Source organism: Echiichthys vipera, assembly GCF_963691815.1.
Source record: "Echiichthys vipera genome assembly, chromosome: 17".
NCBI classification, from domain to species: Eukaryota; Metazoa; Chordata; class Actinopteri; order Perciformes; family Trachinidae; genus Echiichthys; species Echiichthys vipera.
Window position 1 is genome coordinate 18,384,475 of NC_139842.1, and position 20,801 is coordinate 18,405,275.

Consider the following 20,801-nt stretch of genomic DNA (forward strand, 5'->3'; position numbering starts at 1 on the left):
GTGAGTAAGATGATGAAAGTAATACAACTAAATTTGTGAAGACTAGGCCTAAACATTAGATAATAAGGCAGGAACTACTATAAAAGGCCCTTATCATGCCAGTCTATATGTTTACCGTAGTGGTGCATATTCCCAAACATGTTTTCAGAACAAAGTTGACACCATAGTCTGTATAATGAAATCTTGGAGCTTTCAGGGTCCTGGGGCAGCTGCTCATTTTGCCTGTTGGTAATCCACCCTGGTGGTGTTTAAAATTTGAAACCAACCATGATCCTGATACTTCCATTTATGAGGTCAATAATTAAAGTTGTTTTGTTTAAAATGAAAAATACTTAATTTACCCGGTTTTACTTGTGCAGAATGATTCATCTCTGAGCAGTTTGCTGTTGCTGGCGCACTACCACGACAACAGTAGGCGGGCTATGGGTTGCGATAGGTCGTTGCTATGATACGCCCCTAGATTGACAGCATTCCGGTTTCCGGTTCATTCCGCTGTGCGCAGAAGTTGCTAGTCACAGGAGCCACAATGGCGTTTGTAGTCTCCTTCAGATAGGGCTGTGGGTGATATTAAATCCACTAGCATCGCCCTAAATATAGGCCTGGTTGACTCCCAGAGCCATTGATAATAAACTGGAACATCTACTGCACACGAAAATACTATGATTTCTAATCAACATTGAATCTATAGGGGATAAAACTTACATTAAAGGGAACATGTAAACAGAACGTTAGCAACCGGGTCAAGTTTTCATTTTGTTCCGAGAAACGAGCGTCTTTTTAAATGAAGGCTTGTTTCTGAATGCTAAGACCGTAATTCTGTGGAATAAAAAGCACCTTTACTTAAACTTGGCACCGGACAAGGACACCTTTCACAAAGGGACTTTTTTTCCTCTTTTTTTTTTACAAGTCGGCTCACTAGCTAGCGCCGAGCATTAGCTAACGGTGCTAGCTAAATTGAGCCTGAGACGACACCAAAATGCTCCGATGATTGGTTGGGATCTTTTCCATTCACTGACTAATTCAACGTACATACTTCACTGGAAAATCGCTGTGGTATTTTTTCTGCTTTGGTGAGCTCAGAGGAATGAATCGGCGTTGAAGAGGACTGGACGTGAGCGGCCTGGTGTGTTTATTTTGTGTATTTGCTCGACCCGTTTCTGCTTCGTAACACTTCGTTTTTTTGGCATTTGAAGTAGCTACTGTTCTCCTGTGAATGAATTGCTTGGACTACCGAGGCCCAGTCGTAGGAGAGGTACCGACGCCGGCGTGAAGGGATGCCTGGGTCGGACCGACACCATGGGACCAAGAGGAAGCAGGAATCTATCAGCGGTGGTGGTGTGCCACACCAGACCCAGGCCTCGACTTATACATCTGCTGCGGGAGACAAGGCGAGCAAAGACAGCAGAGTGCAGTTAAAAACTTCGATGTCCTCTTCCTCTTCGAAACGCAAACGGCATAAATCAACCAAACATAATCGGGAATTATCGGCGGCACCGGGACCCGACGGTTTTACCCTCGGCTATAGTGCGCCACCTGGTGTCAACGCGGTGAAGCCTCTGGTGGAGTACGATGATATTAGCTCCGACTCGGACACTTTTTCAGACCCGCCGTCGTCAAGGCCTTCAGAGAGGGGGGGCGGGGACAGACTGGAGCCCTCACCGGACTACGATCGGGACGATGTCGATAGAGAAGCCAGCGGTAGAGATAACAAGGAGCACAGACACCCCCGGAAAAAGTCCAGGGACCCCAATAAAGTTAAGGACTCTGGCAATGGGGAACGTGGATACAAGAAAAAGAGCAGCAAGGACCGCGAGAAGGGGACTTCTGGAAAGAGCAAGGAGAAGGCTGCCTCCTCAGGCCTCTCATCCAAACGCCAGGTCCAGTCGGAGGGCGACTTTAAACGTGCGGAGCTGATGCTCTCCGCCCAGGTACAGCCTGCAGCCAGTGTAGGTAGCACTACATCCTCCACATCCTCATCTCGCAGCAAGGAGAGCAGTCGCTCGGGAAAGACTCGCAAAGACAAGCAACAGCGCAGAGAGGGTCGAGGGGAGGGCAGCCGCAGCTCCTCCCAGAGAAACCGAGCAGAAAAGAGCCATCGCAAGTCCACCAAGAGCCACAAGTCAAGCCCTAAGGGCAAGTCTTCAAGTAGGGGTAGCCCCCGCAGGAAGGGCACCAGCTCTGCTCTTTCGCCCAGTCCCAGAAGAGGGGCTGGCAGTGAGAGTCCACAGGGCAGTGGGTATGGACAGCAGGGTGACGACGGCTACTCCAGGCGGAGGGTGGCCCAGCAAAGCCCCAGTCCGTACGGGGATATGTCCCGCCGCAGCAGACAGAGATCAGACAGCCCTTATGGCAGCAGACACAGGTCCTCCAGCTATGAGAGGGACTGCAGCCCATACTCAAGGAGACGCTCCATCAGCCCATATGGTACCCGCAGGTCCTCCAGCACCAGTCCCATGTCAAGGTGAGTTTGTGCTGCAGGGCAGCCTTAAAATCCTGGGGAATATGACACACGTGTTGATGGGGGAATGTGTAGAATATCAGAGGCCACGATGAGTGTTTTAATGGAAGAACAATTTACTCATCAAGCCATCTTCAGCTGTATAGTGGTGGTATGTTTGCATAGTGACACACATCCCGATGTTTTATGATCCAGGGTACTTGTGTTATTAGAATTAACCAGCATTGGCAGCAGGCAATATAAGTTTAAAGTCAGGCAGACCTGTTGCACATGCAGGGCCCTTCTCCTTCTGTCAAAATATTTACCATGGCTGTTATATATGGTCTATAAGGCATGTTATAGACAAGGGGTCTTTCAGTACAGACAGGTGGCGGCTTGGGTTGCCTTCAGCCATTTTAGTTTGCAGTGTAAAATGTCAGTAAACCCAAAAGCTTTGGCTTCCATGAGGTTTGAGTAAAGCAACCCTGCTCTGTGCCTTTCATGCAATCATCAGATACTTTTCGACCTATTGAGTACATTTGAGTTATCCAGTAGATGTAAGCCACTTCTTTTCAGAGGCAAATAAAAGGCACAAACCCGGCACCTGTTGCTGGGGACACTCAACATTTTAACAGTTTAATAAAGTTATATTTCCAGGTGTAGTACCATGTTCCCATTTTCCCCAGATCATATTTATTCATTTTTTTATTTTTTTAAAGGGACATCGCACATTAATTATCAAGAGCAACACATGTAAATGTGCCAGATTTAGCCATACAGTAGTAATACAGTAAATAAGCTGCACCTCAAAGTTATTGTGCAGTGGACAGATTATATTTTTACCAATAGAATAATATAGAACTGAGAAGTCTGGGAATGTCTTCAAAAGATCATAACTGCTGTTAATTAGCCTGGTTATTCAAATTTTGCCATGTATTTATTTTGAGTAAAACAATGTCATAATCTGTGACTGCAGTGGAGTCAAAGCAAAGGTGTAATAGGAAATTAGACATGGAACAAGCTGTGTCACTTCAGAGTTTATCAGAAGTTTTAGAAACAATCTGTCCTTTTGTGTTTTTGGGAGCAACAGCTGTTTTACTAATGGATTATTTATTTATTTATATTTATTTTAACTTATTATACAGTCCATGTCAAGAGGCCCACATGGTTTTGTTTTTATTTTGATGCTATCAACAGCCATTTTTTTTAAAGTAATGGAAGAAGATGATATGAAGATATTTAGAAAGTGTCAATGTTATATCATGTTCTCAGACTTCAGATAGATTCATTTGAAGATGACATGTCTATGGCATTGTTTATGACATTTTCAAAATGATTTTCTTTTATTTAGACGTTCTGGTCGCTCTAGGAGTCGGTCCCCTCTGCACTACTCGTCTTCTCGCCGCTCTTCCTCTCGTTCCCGTGGCAAGAGGCATACTTCTTCTGTTGCAGCTGGGACTAGCTCCCACAGCAGCCGGCCAGCTAGCCGCTCCCCTCCCACCTCTCGGCTGCCACTCAACTCCAGCCTGGGAGCAGAGCTGACCCGCAGGAAGAAGGAACGGCAGGCTGCTGAGGCAGCTGCTCGTGCTAGTGTTGCTGGGGCAGCTACTCGTGCAAGTGGTGCTGAGGCTCGTGCTAGTGCTTCTGAGGCAGCTGCTCGTGCTAGTGGTGGGGCTGCTTCCCCTCTTCAACCAGCACGTAAATCTACAAGCTTCTCCTCCTTACAGTCTACTAAAGTGGTTGCTACACAGCCAGAAAGAGACTCGGCAGCAGCAGAACCTCTGCCCACAACACCTGCACCATTACCCCAGGATACTCCTAGTGGTGAAGATCAGGTTACTGCACCTCCACCGTCCTCTTCCACCTCCTCTCCTGCACCTGCCCCTCCTCCTCAGCCCTCTCCCCCTGTGCCACCTGGTCCACCTACCCAAGTTCCACCACCCCCTCCTCAGGCAGAAACAAGTATTCAGCCCCCTGCACCCTCGACCACATCCCAGGCCAAATCGCCAGCTCCAGTTCCTACACGCAGCCCTGCTCGCCAGATCCCCTTCCACAAGACGTCGACTCTGCCTCTCCTGCCTTTACCACCTGCACTGCTGGGAAACACTCAGGACAGGTAAGTACTCCCTAACAGGGATAAAGACATACAGTATTATCTCACACTGGATAATAGTCTCAATGCATCCAGTCGTCACTTTTTTTCTTATCTGTTCATCTTCAATTTCAAGATATCACTTTAGTTATGGTAGCTATCATACTACAAAAAAACCCCATAATGGATTGACACTCCCACTGGTTAAAACCTGCGTGGGAAAAAACAGATGATTTTTGTTGGGGGCACTTCGTCTGCCTCTTTATTACCGCGGTACACAAAGTCACGTTTTCTTTACTGCAACTACGCCATCTTGTAGCCACACTTCTGAACTGCCTTGTTTGGATCAGTTAGCACACCGGCATGAAAAGCATAGCAAACTTTCACAAATGAGTGTTAAAGCTGTCAATTGATTTTTATTCTGAAATTTGCACACATTTTCCTTTGGGCTTACTGTATGTCAACTCCTGTATGTTCAGCCCCATGGTCAACATGATTAAACGGAGAGAACGAGTCACCTGATATTTATAACATTTTAAAATTACGTTTCAAAACAAAAATGATCCCCATCCACGCAAGTGTTTTAGCTCCATGTTAACACGCTTAAGAATGCATATCTCATGACCTTCATGTGCACTGGGCGTGCGCATGCCGACGTGAAAAGGCAGAGGATTGTGAATGGCGAAAAATAAGATCTTGTGACGCTTGGACCAACAGCGAGGTGGAACCGTTAGTGACAGTTACACATGATTATAAGGCGAAGTTGTGTGGACACCAGGCGTAAATGTACACACTCTTACCTTCCCCACCCATAGTTACATGGTTTTTCCTACATAGTTGTTTTACATCAAACAGTGATCTGAGGTACAGAATCGAGGAGTGCACCTATTAAGTAAGCTACATAACTAATATCTGCTTCTCTTCTGTCTCTCCTTTTTGCACCATCAGTCCAAAGAAGTCCACCCCTCCTCAGAGGCAATCTAGGAAGGAGAAGGAGATTCGAAGCCGGCCGTCGCTCATCGACCTTCCTTTACCACCGACTCTGCCTGGAGGTGACTCCTCGCCCCCACAGTCCCCCATACGCCAGGCCCCACCACTACCGCCGGCAGTCCTTAAGAAGAGACCAAAGTCAGTTTCTTTTATTACTTGCCAACTTCCAATATTCCCTTTCTTAATCCCACATTCATTTTAATATGTTTTTTTTGATGGTATACAGGATTTGCTGCCCACGGTATGGTGAGCGCAAACATACCCAGACTGATTGGGGCAAACGCTGTGTAGATAAATTCGATATAATTGGCATCATAGGGGAGGGCACCTACGGCCAAGTGTACAAGGCCAAGGACAAAGACACCGGTAAGGGAATATTATCTGGACTTTAGTCTCTGAAGTGCTCTCATGTGTTTTATTATTATTTTAGCAGAGATTGAATTCTCATTGTGACAGGTACTCAAAATATTCTTTTTTTTTAACATGGCAGGTGAACTGGTGGCTCTGAAGAAAGTGCGTTTGGACAATGAAAAGGAAGGATTCCCCATAACAGCCATTAGAGAGATCAAGATTCTGCGGCAGCTCAAACACCGCAGTGTTGTCAACATGAAGGAGATTGTGACTGACAAGCAGGATGCGCTCGACTTTAAAAAGGACAAAGGTAAGAGGTTTAGAAATCATCTTCCAGGGCTGGGAAAAATGGAAAAATGACAGTGTTGCTCGACTGCTGTCTGACGGAAACCATCAGGCCAGTGGTCGCATTACCTGAATATTTCATTGTTAAAAGAATTATGTCAATGACAAAATTTGAAGGTTGTCCGTCATTTTGACAGAACACTGGCAACTATCAATTGCAACTACATACAGTATTTGGCTGTAGGGTTTTTAGTGTCCTCGAAGTCACTGTAGAAAATAAGTCATGGTGTTGTTGGCGCAGTCGGTGTCTCTTGGTATATCTTGGTTATTTAAAAAGTTATTGAAAATTGAATACATTATCATTGAGAGATTTAAGTGAAGGATAATATTAGATTATGATATCATTCTTGCGACCATATACGCCAAAATGACGGACAAAAAGTCTAAAACAATTGTTCTACACTTCTTACATATTGCTTTTTTGAGTAAACGCCAACATGTAAAATTCATGTACAGTTGTAAGTTTCAAATCATTGCTCAATGAATTGTGAATTTGAGGCCTTCAACTAATTATTCTTTTTTATTGTCGATTAAAAGGTTGATCAGGGTTTCCCAAAGCTCAATATGGCATTGAGGAGTAAAGAATAATATTCAGAACAATGTCCACATTTAAGAAGCTGAAATCAGGGGATTTTAAACCTTTTTTCCCTTTTAAATATGGCTCAAACCAATTAATCTATAATAAAAATAGTTGGCCTTTAATTTTATAGTTCACAACTAAATACACACCCGTAGTTGATATATTTAGTATAACTAAGATGGAAAATAATTGGTTTACTTCAACTCTTACAAACATTGCTAATGTTTGGCACCAATAGAAAAGGTTAATTTTCTCAGATTTAATGCAGAAGTTAAACCATTCTCAACCAAGAAAATCAGGAAATATGTGGACGTTTTAATCTTATTCAACTAAACAGCAAGAAAAAAAACACAAAAATAATAATATAATTACTACAGTTGGTTTGGTTATTTGGCAGCAGATGAAATCCATGTGGACACAATGATTCACTTTATTCAAGTTTCCCACATACAGCAGTGCTGATTCATACTGAAACATACAAGGTATTGTACTATAGTTCACTGTGTAGTGACAAAGCACTATAGTTACAGTTTCAGTAGAGTACACACTGTAGAATATTCTAACAACCTACGGAGAAGCAAAGCTAGATTCAATTTTCAATGTTGGTCAAAGCACATTTAAGCAACCCTCTCGTCGCAGGCCCAATCCTCTAACCTGCAGACTTGTAGTTCATGTGTGTGTATCTATGGTTCTGATTTCTGAATACATATTTACTCCCCTTTTTAGGTGCGTTTTACCTAGTGTTTGAGTACATGGACCACGACCTGATGGGTCTGCTGGAGTCGGGCCTGGTCCAGTTCTCCCATGAGCACGTCCGCAGCTTCATGCGCCAGCTGATGGAGGGTCTGGACTACTGCCATAAGAACAACTTCCTGCACAGAGACATCAAATGCTCGAACATACTACTCAACAACAGGTAAGAAACAGGTGACATGGACACCAGGAGTGAACTGTTGTAAAGCCCGACCAACAACTGTGGTTTACTTACAGTAGAAGCTCGGCCTGAACCCGAATCAGTTGTTTAGCAGTAATGGCTGTTTCAGGTGAATTGTGATGTTTCAGTTTTGCCTACAGGTTGTTTGATCTACTTTTTATTTGTGTATTTATTTATTTTAGTACCTCTGATCCTCTTACACAAACCAACATCTACAATATTGGCTAAATGCAGCATTAACCACATCAACAACTTGGAACATTCATGCAGATGGTTTTAATGCAGCTGCAGTCTGTTCATATTGCAAACTCAAGACCTAAAGCAGTCGAACGCTAACTTTAATGATCAGATTTGAAGTGTTTCGAAGTGTCAGCAGCAGATCTAATTACTTTGCCTCTAATTGGACACTTGGAATATCAGCAATGAAGGAGAAACACAAATGCTTGATCAGTACAATTTTACATCCAATCTACAACCATTACAGGAAACAAGGGAAGGCTAAACGAGCCGCAGTAGCTAAGAATGCTACTAAAAAGTAGCAGTGTGGGGTCTGCTGTTGAATGGAGCATTTAGAGCCACATTGTACTTTGCTCTGTACTTAAATATACACATGGAGTTTGGACATTTGTTGATCACGCTATTGATTTTGCTCTTACCCTCTCAAAGTGCAGCGCACATATTACATTTAGTTACAATGTTGGTGAAATAAGGCTTGTGTCAATGTTTAATCATTTGGATATCTCGCATTCGTAATGTTTTGTTTAAATGCAAACTGATTATTCAAATTGACCTCCCTGGCTTGGGCAGATGAGTTGAGTTGTATTTTCATGCTTGGTAGTGTTGCTTCTGATCTTGGACTTTTGCTCTTTGTTTCTTGGTGCAGAGGTCAGATCAAACTGGCGGACTTTGGTTTAGCCCGGCTTTACAGTTCAGAGGAAAGGTAAGACAAACGTTATCTACATATTTTCATTCATAAATGTATGCAATATAGGAACCTCACCATGTGCATGGATTTTCTTCTTCATTTCCAGTCAGTGCGTTTACATGCACAGCAGTAACCCGAAAATGGTCTTATTAAAGGAATAATCAGATTATTGAAGTTCCCCACATATACATGAGCGGGGTTGAATGGGAAAATGACAGGAGAAACTTGACCTCCGCTACAGTAGGTGGCGCTCCGCCAACATACAGCTGGTCCGAATATAGCTTTTTTTCCCAGTTCACCTTTGTCAAAATCACAAGCAGACGACTTTTGGACAGAATTACGGCTGAAACAGGTCTTCTTAGTAGTGATGTTACTTTCCATAGCAAAGTCCTCCCTCGGTTTAAAGGTAAAGCTTGTGTTGTTGTATTTTTCACATTGTTTTCGACGCCTTTGCTTCCTGTTTTTTTTTCTATTTCCGGCTCCAAAGCCACTGCTGGGGAGGGGGAGTCAACGGAAGGAGCACGCGCACAGTGCAAAACCAGATATAACTCCGGATAAACTGTTTACATGCATGAATACCCTGGTTACTAAAGGAGTTACCTAGGTCTATAAACCGGGGTATGAAAACCCTGATTTTACGGTATTTACATGGTGTTTGAGAAACCGGAGTATTGCCTCAATCCAAATATAATCAGGTTTTTAAACTGCATGTAAACACATTGCTTCACTAGATGGCGGTGTCACGTTGTCCTTGAGAGAGATTCTAGTTAGTGAAAGCTGAAATGTTTGGGCACTCGGACGGGCAGAGATGCTGTATGAATGTGTACTGAGTCTCACTGTCCTCTCTTTTCTTGCCAACAGTCGGCCGTACACTAATAAAGTAATCACACTATGGTACCGCCCCCCTGAACTCCTGCTGGGAGAGGAGAGATACTCTCCAGCCATTGATGTATGGAGCTGTGGGTGAGTATGACACTGTCATTGCAACACATCACTCTGGAACTCATGAACTGGACTAATGTTTTGTTAGGTCAAGCAATCTTTCATTAAAATGGGTCGACTTGCCTTTTTGAGTTTTCTGTACATACACGTAAACAATATATACATAATAATTAATACAAATAACAATAAGATGTTATTAACAAAGCATAAAAGGATGCATAAGTAGCAGGGACACCTGGAAAATAAAACGTTCTTTAAAAAAAAGAGTAAAAAACAAACAAAAATGAAAATAAAGGAGAACAGTGCGAGGGAGAGACAAAAATAGAGAGTGAAATCGGTTTGGGTTTGGATTATGGCTGCATATTCTGAAAAAAATATGCAATAAAGTTGGTTAGTATTACAATAACAATACTTGTGATAAATAAACAGATTAAATTGTTCTCAATGCTGCCATTCAGTTACTTTTCATTACTTTCTAAAATACAACAAATTACCTGTTGAAAAAAACTGGAAGTAAATTATTATTACTGAACAAATTGAACATTGATCACTGAAGGCAGCATTACAAAAATAATGATAGTTACCTTTTTTAAAGGGCAGTTTTCTACGGACAACTCTCTTTCAGCTTACTCAAAAAAATCTGGGTGTGTTTCTTGCACAAGTTGATAAAACGATAAAAAAATATTTATTGTGCAGCCATCTTTTGGCTGTATTTCAGGCGAGCTTTGCAGGAGGGGTCTAGTTGCTTTAATCCCATTCCAAGCATTACATATGACATTTTCATCCCTATACAAATCCATCAACAGTAAATGAGAAAAATAACAGCTGCATTGTCTGTTTTTTTTTTTTTAAAAAGGTCACAAATTGCTTTTTGCCATTGTGCTTGTCTACCTACTCAGAGACCGTAGTTAAGTTGTTCTAATTCCATAAAATGTCACAAAAACATGACATGCATTGAAATATATATTTTTGTCTGCCTTGTAAGCAAATGTTTTTCCTACCATTCTGAGCAGACTGATGACTGCAGCACACTGAGTCTGTTTTTTTTAACCTGAAGCAGTTCAGTCATGCTTGGTTTTCTTACTACCTGTGTGCTGTGCTGCCAAATTTTCCCTTTATACTTTATAACAGAAGACTACTTTGTGCAGATAGTTTTTTTTTCTGAACCTTTGCACTAGCTGTAAATTTCCTAAAACTTCTACAATCCTCTTTTCTATTCATATGCACTTCTTTGCCTTCTTTATTTATTCCTTTCTTATAGGATGTGTAATATTGGAAATGTATCTTAAATAAAATATAGCATTATTTATCATCCTGTGTGACTGGTTCTGGCAGACATTCACACCTGGGACACTGTGTTTCAAGCTTGGTGAGTGTGAGTGTATATTTTCTTACTACCTCTACCCTTTCTCTGTCATGACTCAGGTGTATTCTGGGAGAGCTCTTTACCAAGAAGCCCATCTTCCAGGCTAACCAGGAGCTTCTACAGCTAGAGCTCATCAGGTAGGCTGCCATTTCCTGTACACAACACCTCAAGTAATAACTTCCTCTGCCAAGTTCAAACCCCAATTTCTCTATTTCTCTCTGTCATTTCCCTCAGCCGTCTTTGTGGGAGCCCCTGTCCAGCAGCCTGGCCTGACGTCATCAAACTTCCCCTCTTCAACACCATGAAACCCAAGAAACAGTACAGACGACGACTAAGAGAGGAGTTTGCCTTGTACGTTACTGTGCTGAGCTTCCCTGAAGTAGCTGTGATCAACCCTGCGTTTGTTCTACAGTTGAAAAATCTCTCTCCTTCTCCAGTTTACCTACTCCTGCCCTGGACTTGCTGGACCGAATGCTGACCCTTGACCCTGCACGGCGCTGCACAGCAGAGCACGCACTCAGCAGTGACTTTCTGAGTAACGTTGAGCCCAGCAAGATGCCGCCGCCAGAGTCAGTAGCCCCATGGCTTTCATCTATGTTGTATCAGACGTATATTGGATTTTGAGAGATGGTGTAAAAATATTTAAATGCACACTGAATACGTTCTGTTTCTTATATATCTCATTTGGAACATGTATTAAGTTCTGTTTGTTTTAATTTAGATTCAGAATCAATGGTTGTGCTGTAATATTATTTTACCTACCTGCTGTGTCTGCAGTCTTCCTCACCATCAGGACTGCCATGAGCTGTGGAGTAAGAAAAGACGACGTGCACGTCAGAGCGGGGTGCCCGAGGATGTGCCTGTACCCAAAGTGCCCCGTAAGGATACGACAGTGACCTCCAGTGGCGAGAACAGCCGGACCCAAAGCAGCCCAGCTGGAGCCCCACCGCCTCCACCAGGAAAACCACCCTCCACAGCCAACTTAGAGAGGGAGTTGTCAGGTAACAGCTGCCTCTGAAAATAATTTTCACAGAAACACACATGGGCATACGATAAATGTTGAATTAAGTGTTTCAGTATTCCCAACACAACATGAACAACTACTGGGATGCCCCTTCCTAGCTGTGTTTCCTGTTTATCCTAGTATTACTGTACTTATCTGTTACTTATGTTGACAGTATGCTGAAATACTGTTGCTGCAAGTGAAAAGTAGTTTAGGATGATTTAGAAGTAATGTTCGAAGCTTTCTGATTGCATGGTGTTGCATTTTCTTAGTTGAATTCTGGTTGCGTGAATGTGTTCAGGCCTGGGAGTTGCTGCAGAGCAGTTGAACCAGACAGAGTTGGCAGTGCTGCTGAACCTCCTCCAGGGACAGACAGACCTCAGCCTGCCCCAGGTGGCCCAGCTCCTCAACCTCTCCAACGCAGAGACTCTCAGCCAGTCGTTGTCTGCCCTCAGTGAGGCCTCTGACCACCAGGGGGCTTCAGAGGACCAGGGCCAGCCTGCTGCCAGGTCCCAGCCCCCAGAGCCAACTCCTGAACCCCAGGAACTCTCGCCGACACCCGGAGACCCACCACTTAGCCAGGAAGATCAGGCCAACTTGCTGGCTCTCATTTTGGGCCACATCATCAAGCCACAAACCGAGGAGCAAGGCGATGAGAGCAATGGCGTCCAATCAGAGGAGGCACTAATGCGCGGTTCCTCCGCCTCAACTACTGATCGCAAGGGCAAGTCCGGGTTTAGTCTTTAGAGGGTGGAAAAAAGGGGGAAACCAGAGTCAGGTGAAAATTGCTAGGGACTGCAGGAATGAGGAGAGCAGGGCAGAGAACAAACAGAAGCTTCACAGTTCCTGTTTACTCTATCAAATTAATTACACTTTAGATTACCTGAAGAAATCAACAAAATGATCAATTAACCAAATGAATTGGGCCATTCGACTTATTCATCCCCCACCCCTTTCTTCCCCCACATTCCTTAAACACATGCTCACCATTTTCCCCTTTTCCAACCTGACATATTAAAAAATGCAGTACCTCACAAAATGTCTGTAGAGCGTTCGTCATCATGTGACCCTGGAAACCAGGCAAAGGTTTGGTGCACATGGACATCTCTCACTGGTGTACTCAATAAACCAGAAGGAAGTTTAGTGTTATTCATATGAGTAAAAAGAAACGTTTCACACTGTATTTGTTCCCTTTCACGTTTCTCCCACTTCCTTGTTTCTTTCTCAGTCTTTGTTTCTGTATCTGTCCCATCTCCACACGTGTTTTCACTTCATTTTCATGATAAAGCAGGTGTCACGGATTCTTCACAGGAAGCGATGTTGCTTTAAACAGTCTGTAATGTCAGCCTTTTTATGAAGAAAGTCTAATAAATTATCAAGTGAAAATAAATGTTTGAAATCTTTAGACCTCACCTGCATGTGTTTCTTTCAACTTTGTTTTGTCACACATTTCTTTTTTTTTGTTTTAAACTGCTCACTCTGACCCAGATATTAATTCAGAAGATGTGATTAGCAAGTTGAATAAAACTATTTACTATGCTGCTGACACTGGAATGGTAACAGTCCTGTTTTTTCTGGTTATTTCTCCTGTCAAGGCCTCTGAAACCCGTCTTAGTTTGCCTTGCACTGTTCAAACAAAATTGGACTAACCTGGTTTAGTATTCCTGTCCTGACCTCCTACATAAGTCACCCTTTCTGTTCATCCAACTGTACATGCCCCTCCTAATGTTTTCTCACCTAATTCTCACCTTTTCCTTTTGTTTAAGGTGGTTCTTTGGAGAACAAAACAAATACATCTGCATCTGTTTTGCATACATTGATGCAGGCTTTTTTGGACCTATATAGTAAATAAATTGAATGCTTAATAAACATTCTTTAACAGTGATGAATCATTTTCAACATTAAGATTTACTATAGACTTGACATATCTTTGTTATAGGTCTGAGTATTTTTTATTTAGTATCATATTTGGAGATGCACTTATAGTGTTCTGCTCTCCCTCTTGTGGTGAAGGTAGGAATGTCACCATTGTGTAACTTCATGTCAGGCCCATTTGACCAAAAATACATTTTAACTTCCCACAATTGCATAAGGTTAAGGGTTAGTGTGTATATATTCCATGTTGCAGTTAAATGCCAAATGTGTCTTGATACCTAACGTTTTGTCCTCTGTCCTGTTTGGCCCCTTCAGATGGTGCAGCATCAAAAAGGAAACAGCTTGGGGCCAACCAGGTGCCTCCATCTGGTGAGCAGCGTCCACCTTCTCCACCCGGGCCACCTCCATCAGCTCTCCTCCCTGCAAATGCCCAGCAGGCGGGGTCTGAAACCCAACGCAGCCAGGACATCAGCCCTGCCGTGGCAGCTGCCTTACTCCAGCTCATCTCTCAGCAGGACTCGGAAGCTGGGGCTCCTCAGCGCAGCAAGGACCCGTCTCCTGCTGTGGATGCTCTGGCCCGGGGACAGCCCCCTCCACCCTGGGTTGCAGACTCCCCGTCTAAACCTTCAGCTGCAGCTGAGGCCCCAGCAGGACTGGGGACTGCTGCTCCTACCACTGCAGCACAGTTCCCCAAGGACCAGGACCTCCGCTTTTCCCATGGAGCTGCCCGTTGACCCTCATCCCCCCGGCGAGACAGACCTAGGCATCTTGGGACGGCTCCAGCATTCCTGCCCTGAAAGGAAATGAAGAGGGACACCTACAGATTATGAGTCACTGGACCATGTGCAGGTAGCTAAAGTTGAATCAAAGATTTTTGAAAGTGAATGTCAAAGAGAGATTAAGGGCCTTTTCAGGTCATGAACATCGCTCCCCTCTGAACAGCTGCCGTGTTGTTAGAGGGAGTGTTTGGACCTGTAGTCGACCACCACCTGTAATCCCTTACTCTTTCCCGTCCACTTAAGGTCCTTGCTTGAACGAAGTTTAGCTTCCAAATTGAGTGCCATGCAGCTGACACTCGACTTTGAAAGCAGCTGTGATCTTTTTTTCTGAAAAACAAATGATTGTCATGTCCACTGCAGTGCCCGCTTCTAACAAAAGTATCAGTGTTTTGGAGGATGAAGTCACTGCCCTCCACTCTGTGTAGGGCTGGTGTCTGTGACAGTGTGACGGAAGATTAGTTTAAGATACAAGTGAGGACACTGATAAGAACACTGGAGTTTCCCGTTGAACCTTTCATGCTGGCTAGCTCCCCTGTTTTCAGCATTGTGCCTCCTTTGTGATCCCAGCGACCCCTGAATGATCTCTGCCTAGCGGGGAAATGTGGGTTAAGTTTCTGCTTTGGATGGCACCTACAACAGTGTACATCTTCAGGACTGTATTTTTATTTATTTTTTGTATCAAAAGGCTGTTCCACATTATATTCTCTGTCATCAACCCAACTGAAATGTCACGTGTTCTTGGGCCACATGAAGATTTTCTGTTCACAACAAACAGCAAACCTCTGTGTCCTAACAAGCCTAAGCCTGGAGTACTCACTTTCCTGTCTCAAATATGAATTAAACCACTACATCGTGACGGACTGCTCCGTAATACACACTATTCTGCTAGTTGAAGTATGAAGCTAGAAACTATATATATATACACACACACAGAAACCAACTTATCTGGCTTTTCCTGTTAGGCTGTGAAAGCCTCGTCTAATATGTCATTGCCTCCCTGCCAACTTCTGCAACAAAAGCCTTTTTGCTCTTTTCTACACAAAGAAAGTGATGGTCCATGTTTCTGTTTCCTACTTTCTTTTTTTTGCTTTGGAAAAGGGAAAGGGAGGAGAAAATGGTTTGTTGTGTCTGTAAAAAGAAAAAAATATTTTGTAATATGTGTTTTCTTGGTTCAGTTTATTAAAGGAAGTAATGCGACCAGTTGGATTGTCTCTCCTGGTGTCACTGAATGTTTCTCTGAAGTGGCCACTAGATGGTAGGCATTCACTCCTGCTACAGCTCAAACTACAGGAAGTCCCCACAGTCGGCCCTCAGCGAACCCTCATCAAAGTTAACTGTAGGTTTTTCTGAGTTTTTTTTGTTGTTTTTTTTGGCTTTCATGCCTTTCTTTGAAGAACAGCTGAAGGTTCATAGGACTTGAGAGAGAAAGAGGGGGGTGACATGCCGCAAAGGGCCACAGTGCAGAGAGGAATTGACCTCTGTATGTGGGGCCCCTGCTCTACCAGGTGAGCTACTGGGTGCCCCTTTTCTGATGTTATTACTTTTATGATGTGGAAACTCATGTCCGCTCATTTTCATTCTACATGCTACTTTGACAAGAAATATATTGTGCGAGGAAAATCATTGATCATACAAGCAACACAAGTAAAATGACAAACTGAATTAAAAGCACGCATAACATTATGTCTAAAATAATTTGCAGAACTACAATTATGTTAGACGCTGGTTTGTTCGTTGTTTTTCAACCCTGGGGCTGGTTTCACAGAGATTGACTATGGCTTAGAGCGAACTGCTAGCTTGTTAGACTTTAATTAGACATCTAAATTCACCTGAATATCATGTTAGCCTGGGGAAAGGGTGGCTAACTTCTTAGGTTTAAAATAGTCTTAACATGTCATGACTAATCAAGCAGGAAAATGACTATAAGACTGGTCTAAGACCCGTCTTTGTGAGACAGACGCCTGTTGTTTAATTCTTTTGTAGCATCCAAAGTGCTTTTTTATTATCTTAGGCTAGAGTTATGAATGTGTCTGCATATTACCAACAATGATAAAATGTTAATCTGTTGTATGTAATATTTCTCTGTTAACAGACACATAATCTGTCTGCTATCAAGGTAACCCCTATTGTTACAAATCAAGTTTGGCCTTTGCAACACATTGAAAATTTGTTTTAAACACTAGATACAGCTGAAGTGTAGTTTAATTTTCACCATAAAACACAGTTTATAATTGATTGTTTCCTATGTGCGGCCTAATATGTGAAGTTTATGCGATTGACCCAGTCAGACAGTGATGTGAAGTGCTCCCTATGCATCAATCTTATTTATGTGTTGATTCCTTTACCACTTGGGCTGATCTCTTTATGAAGATCCTGACAGCCAGACAAGGATCATAAACTGCACATTTGCAAAGGGAGGTGTGTGCGTGTGTCTGTGTTTGTGTGCCTCATGCATACCCAGACCAGTTCCTCACTTGGCAGGCTTACAGAGTCGCTTACCCCTCTGGCCCACCAAGCAGCTGAGCCCTCTGGGTGAGAGATCCTTTCAGAGTGGAGGCAGTGGGAGGCTCACCTGCCCTCTAGCACAGGCCCAGTGTGAGTGAGATGAGACAGTGCTGTGTGTGTGTGTATGTTTCTGTCTGATGCTTTTGCCCATCGGGACACCAAATAATAGTGAATGTGCCCGCAGGGAGTTTCCACAGGAGAAGTAGTGGGCAATGCCAGTGCCAAGTCACAGAGACTAGACGAATAAATCAGGACTGAGGAGTGAAGAGAGGGAGGTGCACGAGACTGCACCATCAATCAGAAAGGCACCTTATGGGGAATGCCCATAAATGTGCCACGCTGCCAGTCTGAAGCACGTACTCGCCATGGCAGAGACGAGCGACGGCGGCATTCAAAATGGAGCCTCCATTTTGGATGCCGTCGCTTGACTGTCAGCTACAGTGATTTTGGAGGACTTCCAGACAAATATTGAATTGACGGTCTATTTCAGTCATACCAAATTTTATTCATGCATTTGTATTTTTTGTCCCTGTGCAAGCTGATTGTTGGAGCACATATTTTACCATAATCTCAGCAGTTAGGTGCCCTTTGTTCACAATGTGAAACCTGGCAACATGAACAAATAGCAGCTCCTACTAAATTTATGTAAAATGACGGACCCAGCTCTCACATCACACATCTGCCTGGACCCCGACTGACTACAAAGAGAACTTAGGAATGTGCATCCTTCTGCTTGTACACCAGCCACTAGTCTATGAATTGTGGGAAATCTGTCTACTCTACCAGCCAGAATTGCCAGCAGTCAATCATAGTTTCTTTTTTTTCACAAAGTCTGAGTTAAAGCTATGACACTGACTTTTTTCAGATGCTGAAACTTTCTCAGCCACAAAGTATATTATCATTTTTCAGATTGCCACAACAAACAAATGTAAGAATCTATCTAAAACGCATGTCTCTCTCAACTGGTGCTACGTTTTAATTTGGCAGAAAACTCACTCAGGATGCATGAAATCAAAGAAGAGGGCAAACTGGGATGGAGAAGGTGGGATTGATGGACAAGGAATGAAGGCAAACGCTGACCGGCTCTAGAGGGGGGAAACGTAAGTAATCCTGCATTTCAGTTCTCAATGTAAGGAAACATTTCAATGAATCAAACATTAAAGGATATTATACAGTAGATAAGACTTCTGGCTGGTTTGAAACTCATCTTTTCAGATTTATTAACTCGGTGCTTTTTAACATTCAAAAGTGCACAGTTTGAGTTGGAGATATGAATGATGCAGGCTTCTCCAGACAAAATATAACCATGAATTCTGCAGCTGAACGACTCCATAAATTCAATCACTCTTTTTTTTATCCATTTTACTTGTTACTGTAATAAAATTCTGCACTAGTAAAAATCTCTTAACTGACTCTTTAAAACAAGTTCATTTCTTTTGTCCGAAATGCCCAGGTATTGATGTGCGTGTGTGCGCGTGTGCGCGCGCGTGTGTGTGTGTGCGCGTGTGTGTGTGCGCGTGTGTGTGCGCGTGTGTGTGTGTGTGTGTGTGTGTGTGTGTGTGTGTGTGTGTGTGTGTGTGTTTGTGTGTGTGTGTGTGTGTGTGTGTGTTTCTGCCAGTCTGTGTGCAGTGTAAGTCTGGGCCGCTGCTGTCTCTCTGAGCCATGCTACGGTTTGATGTTGAGTTTGATGACTGAGGCTGTTTGATCAGTGACTATGTGTAAACTCAGTGAGGGGAGAGAGGGACTCCCACTGTCCCACATCTAACACACACACACACATGCTGAGTGATCAGTGCTAATCAGCTAATGTAAAGCATGAATAGCAAACTAAACATGCAAAATCAACAGATTAAAAATAATCATATTTTTGAAGGGACATTTACACCCTTAAAGTTGAGCAACCAAGAAAAAATAAAGAAATAAATTATGAATGCATCTTGGGTGGTGAGCAAATTGTGCTGTCTTCATCAGATCCCTTCTTTGTCTCCTATCACACACAATTTAATGTCAGTCATTCCGTTTATGGCTACATCTTTATTTATGCGATATTCTGAAAATTGATTGACTTTATCCCAGCAGTGATATATGCTTTAGTGCTGCAACAGCATGCTTTATTGATGCCGTAACACCATCTCCATTTCTACTCAGTTTATAGTTTTGTGAGAAACTGCTGTCACACACACTCGTTATTTCTTTATCGCTTGACAGCATTGAGACCGAGCACAGAGTTTTTTTAGGAGGACTTTGGATTGGCCAGACGATACAGATATGTGTTGATTTTATTTAAAATCACTGGTGCCGGGTCATAAAACCAAAAATAATCCGGAATCCCATGCACTCCTTTGGATAAAGATCCTCTCCACGTGTATTAGCATAAAAAATACTTGAATATGTGCCTGACATGGTATTTAGAAATAGTATAAATACATATAAATATATGTTAAAAATACTTAAATACTTTGAATGGCACCTACTCCTTCTCTATTCCACAATATAGGAATATGCAAATGTGTTTCTATTTTCAAGTGTAATTTCTGGACCCACGTGTCATACTTCAGTGTAAAGTCCATTGTATGTCCGGTGTTTTGTTCACGGGACGCTTCAAGCTTTCACATCGTACTCGTGTATGCAAAATATTGAACCAAGATTGGCTTCCAAACTATTTGTGATGTCACAGATCATGCCTGTAGGCCTGCCTTATAAAACCGGATTTTCAATTAGCACGGATACAAATTTACACTTGTCATCAATGAATGTTAAAACAGCCTTCAACATTCAAATGTAGGAAAAAAAGGAAAACACAATTTTGACTGAAGAGGGACTTTAAATTGTTTACTTTTATCTGCACCATCAATAATCAATAATGGGGAAAAAAGCTAAAAAGGAAGAAGACCACGCTTTCTCATTTTTTTGTTTTTTTACAATTATCTCCACTTGAGCCTCATCGCTCTCTCTACATGATGCTGCACTTCTGCAAACCAAAGTACTTCTCCAACGTCTTAGCATCTCATTACTGATTCAATTCAAAGAGCTTCATGAGCAAGGAAAGATTATTGTCCCTCTCTCTATCTGTCTGTGTGGATGCTGCTGCTTTAAGGGCAGAGGGGCTGCTGGGAAAGGAGGAGGAGATGGTGGTGTAGGGTGGGGAGGAGGGGTGTGTGTGTGGCGGGGGTGGGGGGGTGGACGGGCCCTGCAGGACCATTTGTGTAGAAGCTCATTTGCGCAGCGACACTTAATTGGCTACAACAATTAATTAATGTGTTGGAAAGTTGGCACAAAAAGTTCATTTAAGAGGGTTTTAATAAGCAATTAGAGGAAAAGCAGCGAAGAGGGGGAATTACTGGAGAGGAAAGAGAAAAGCAGAGATGGAGCAAATGTCTGGCCATAGGAGTGCGTACGTCCTACTGTAGCAGGGCGCGGGGCTTTGTCTCTATCACTGACCCTTCGGTTTTGAAGAGCTGATGAATGGTTAGGCGCTTTTATAATGCCATTATATCTCTTTCTGAGGCTCTCGCTGCTGTTCTTAAGTGGACATGAAACCTATGATGCCCTGATATTGTATACATATCAACCCTGGTGGCCCCTTCTCCCCACCCACCCCCAATTCCTACCTCTTGTCCCAGTGCCCAGTGTAAAATATCCCATGACTAATGAGCGGAGCAGGTTGGAATCCTGGG

At 43.0% G+C, this 20,801-nt stretch overlaps 1 protein-coding gene across 1 annotated transcript; it reads left to right on the plus strand.

Moving 5' to 3' along the window:
• The first annotated feature begins 526 nt into the window (after nt 1-526).
• On the plus strand, nt 527-15,667 carry cdk12 (cyclin dependent kinase 12). The gene is made up of 14 exons (XM_083931329.1): nt 527-2,461; nt 3,789-4,553; nt 5,478-5,657; nt 5,746-5,885; nt 6,010-6,180; nt 7,522-7,711; nt 8,613-8,669; nt 9,516-9,617; nt 11,022-11,099; nt 11,197-11,313; nt 11,400-11,531; nt 11,740-11,963; nt 12,267-12,689; nt 14,156-15,667. Exons 1-14 carry the CDS (start codon nt 1,275-1,277, stop codon nt 14,572-14,574), a joined length of 4,185 nt encoding a protein of 1,394 aa, XP_083787455.1. The 5' UTR covers nt 527-1,274; the 3' UTR covers nt 14,575-15,667.
• The last annotated feature ends 5,134 nt before the right edge of the window (nt 15,668-20,801 follow it).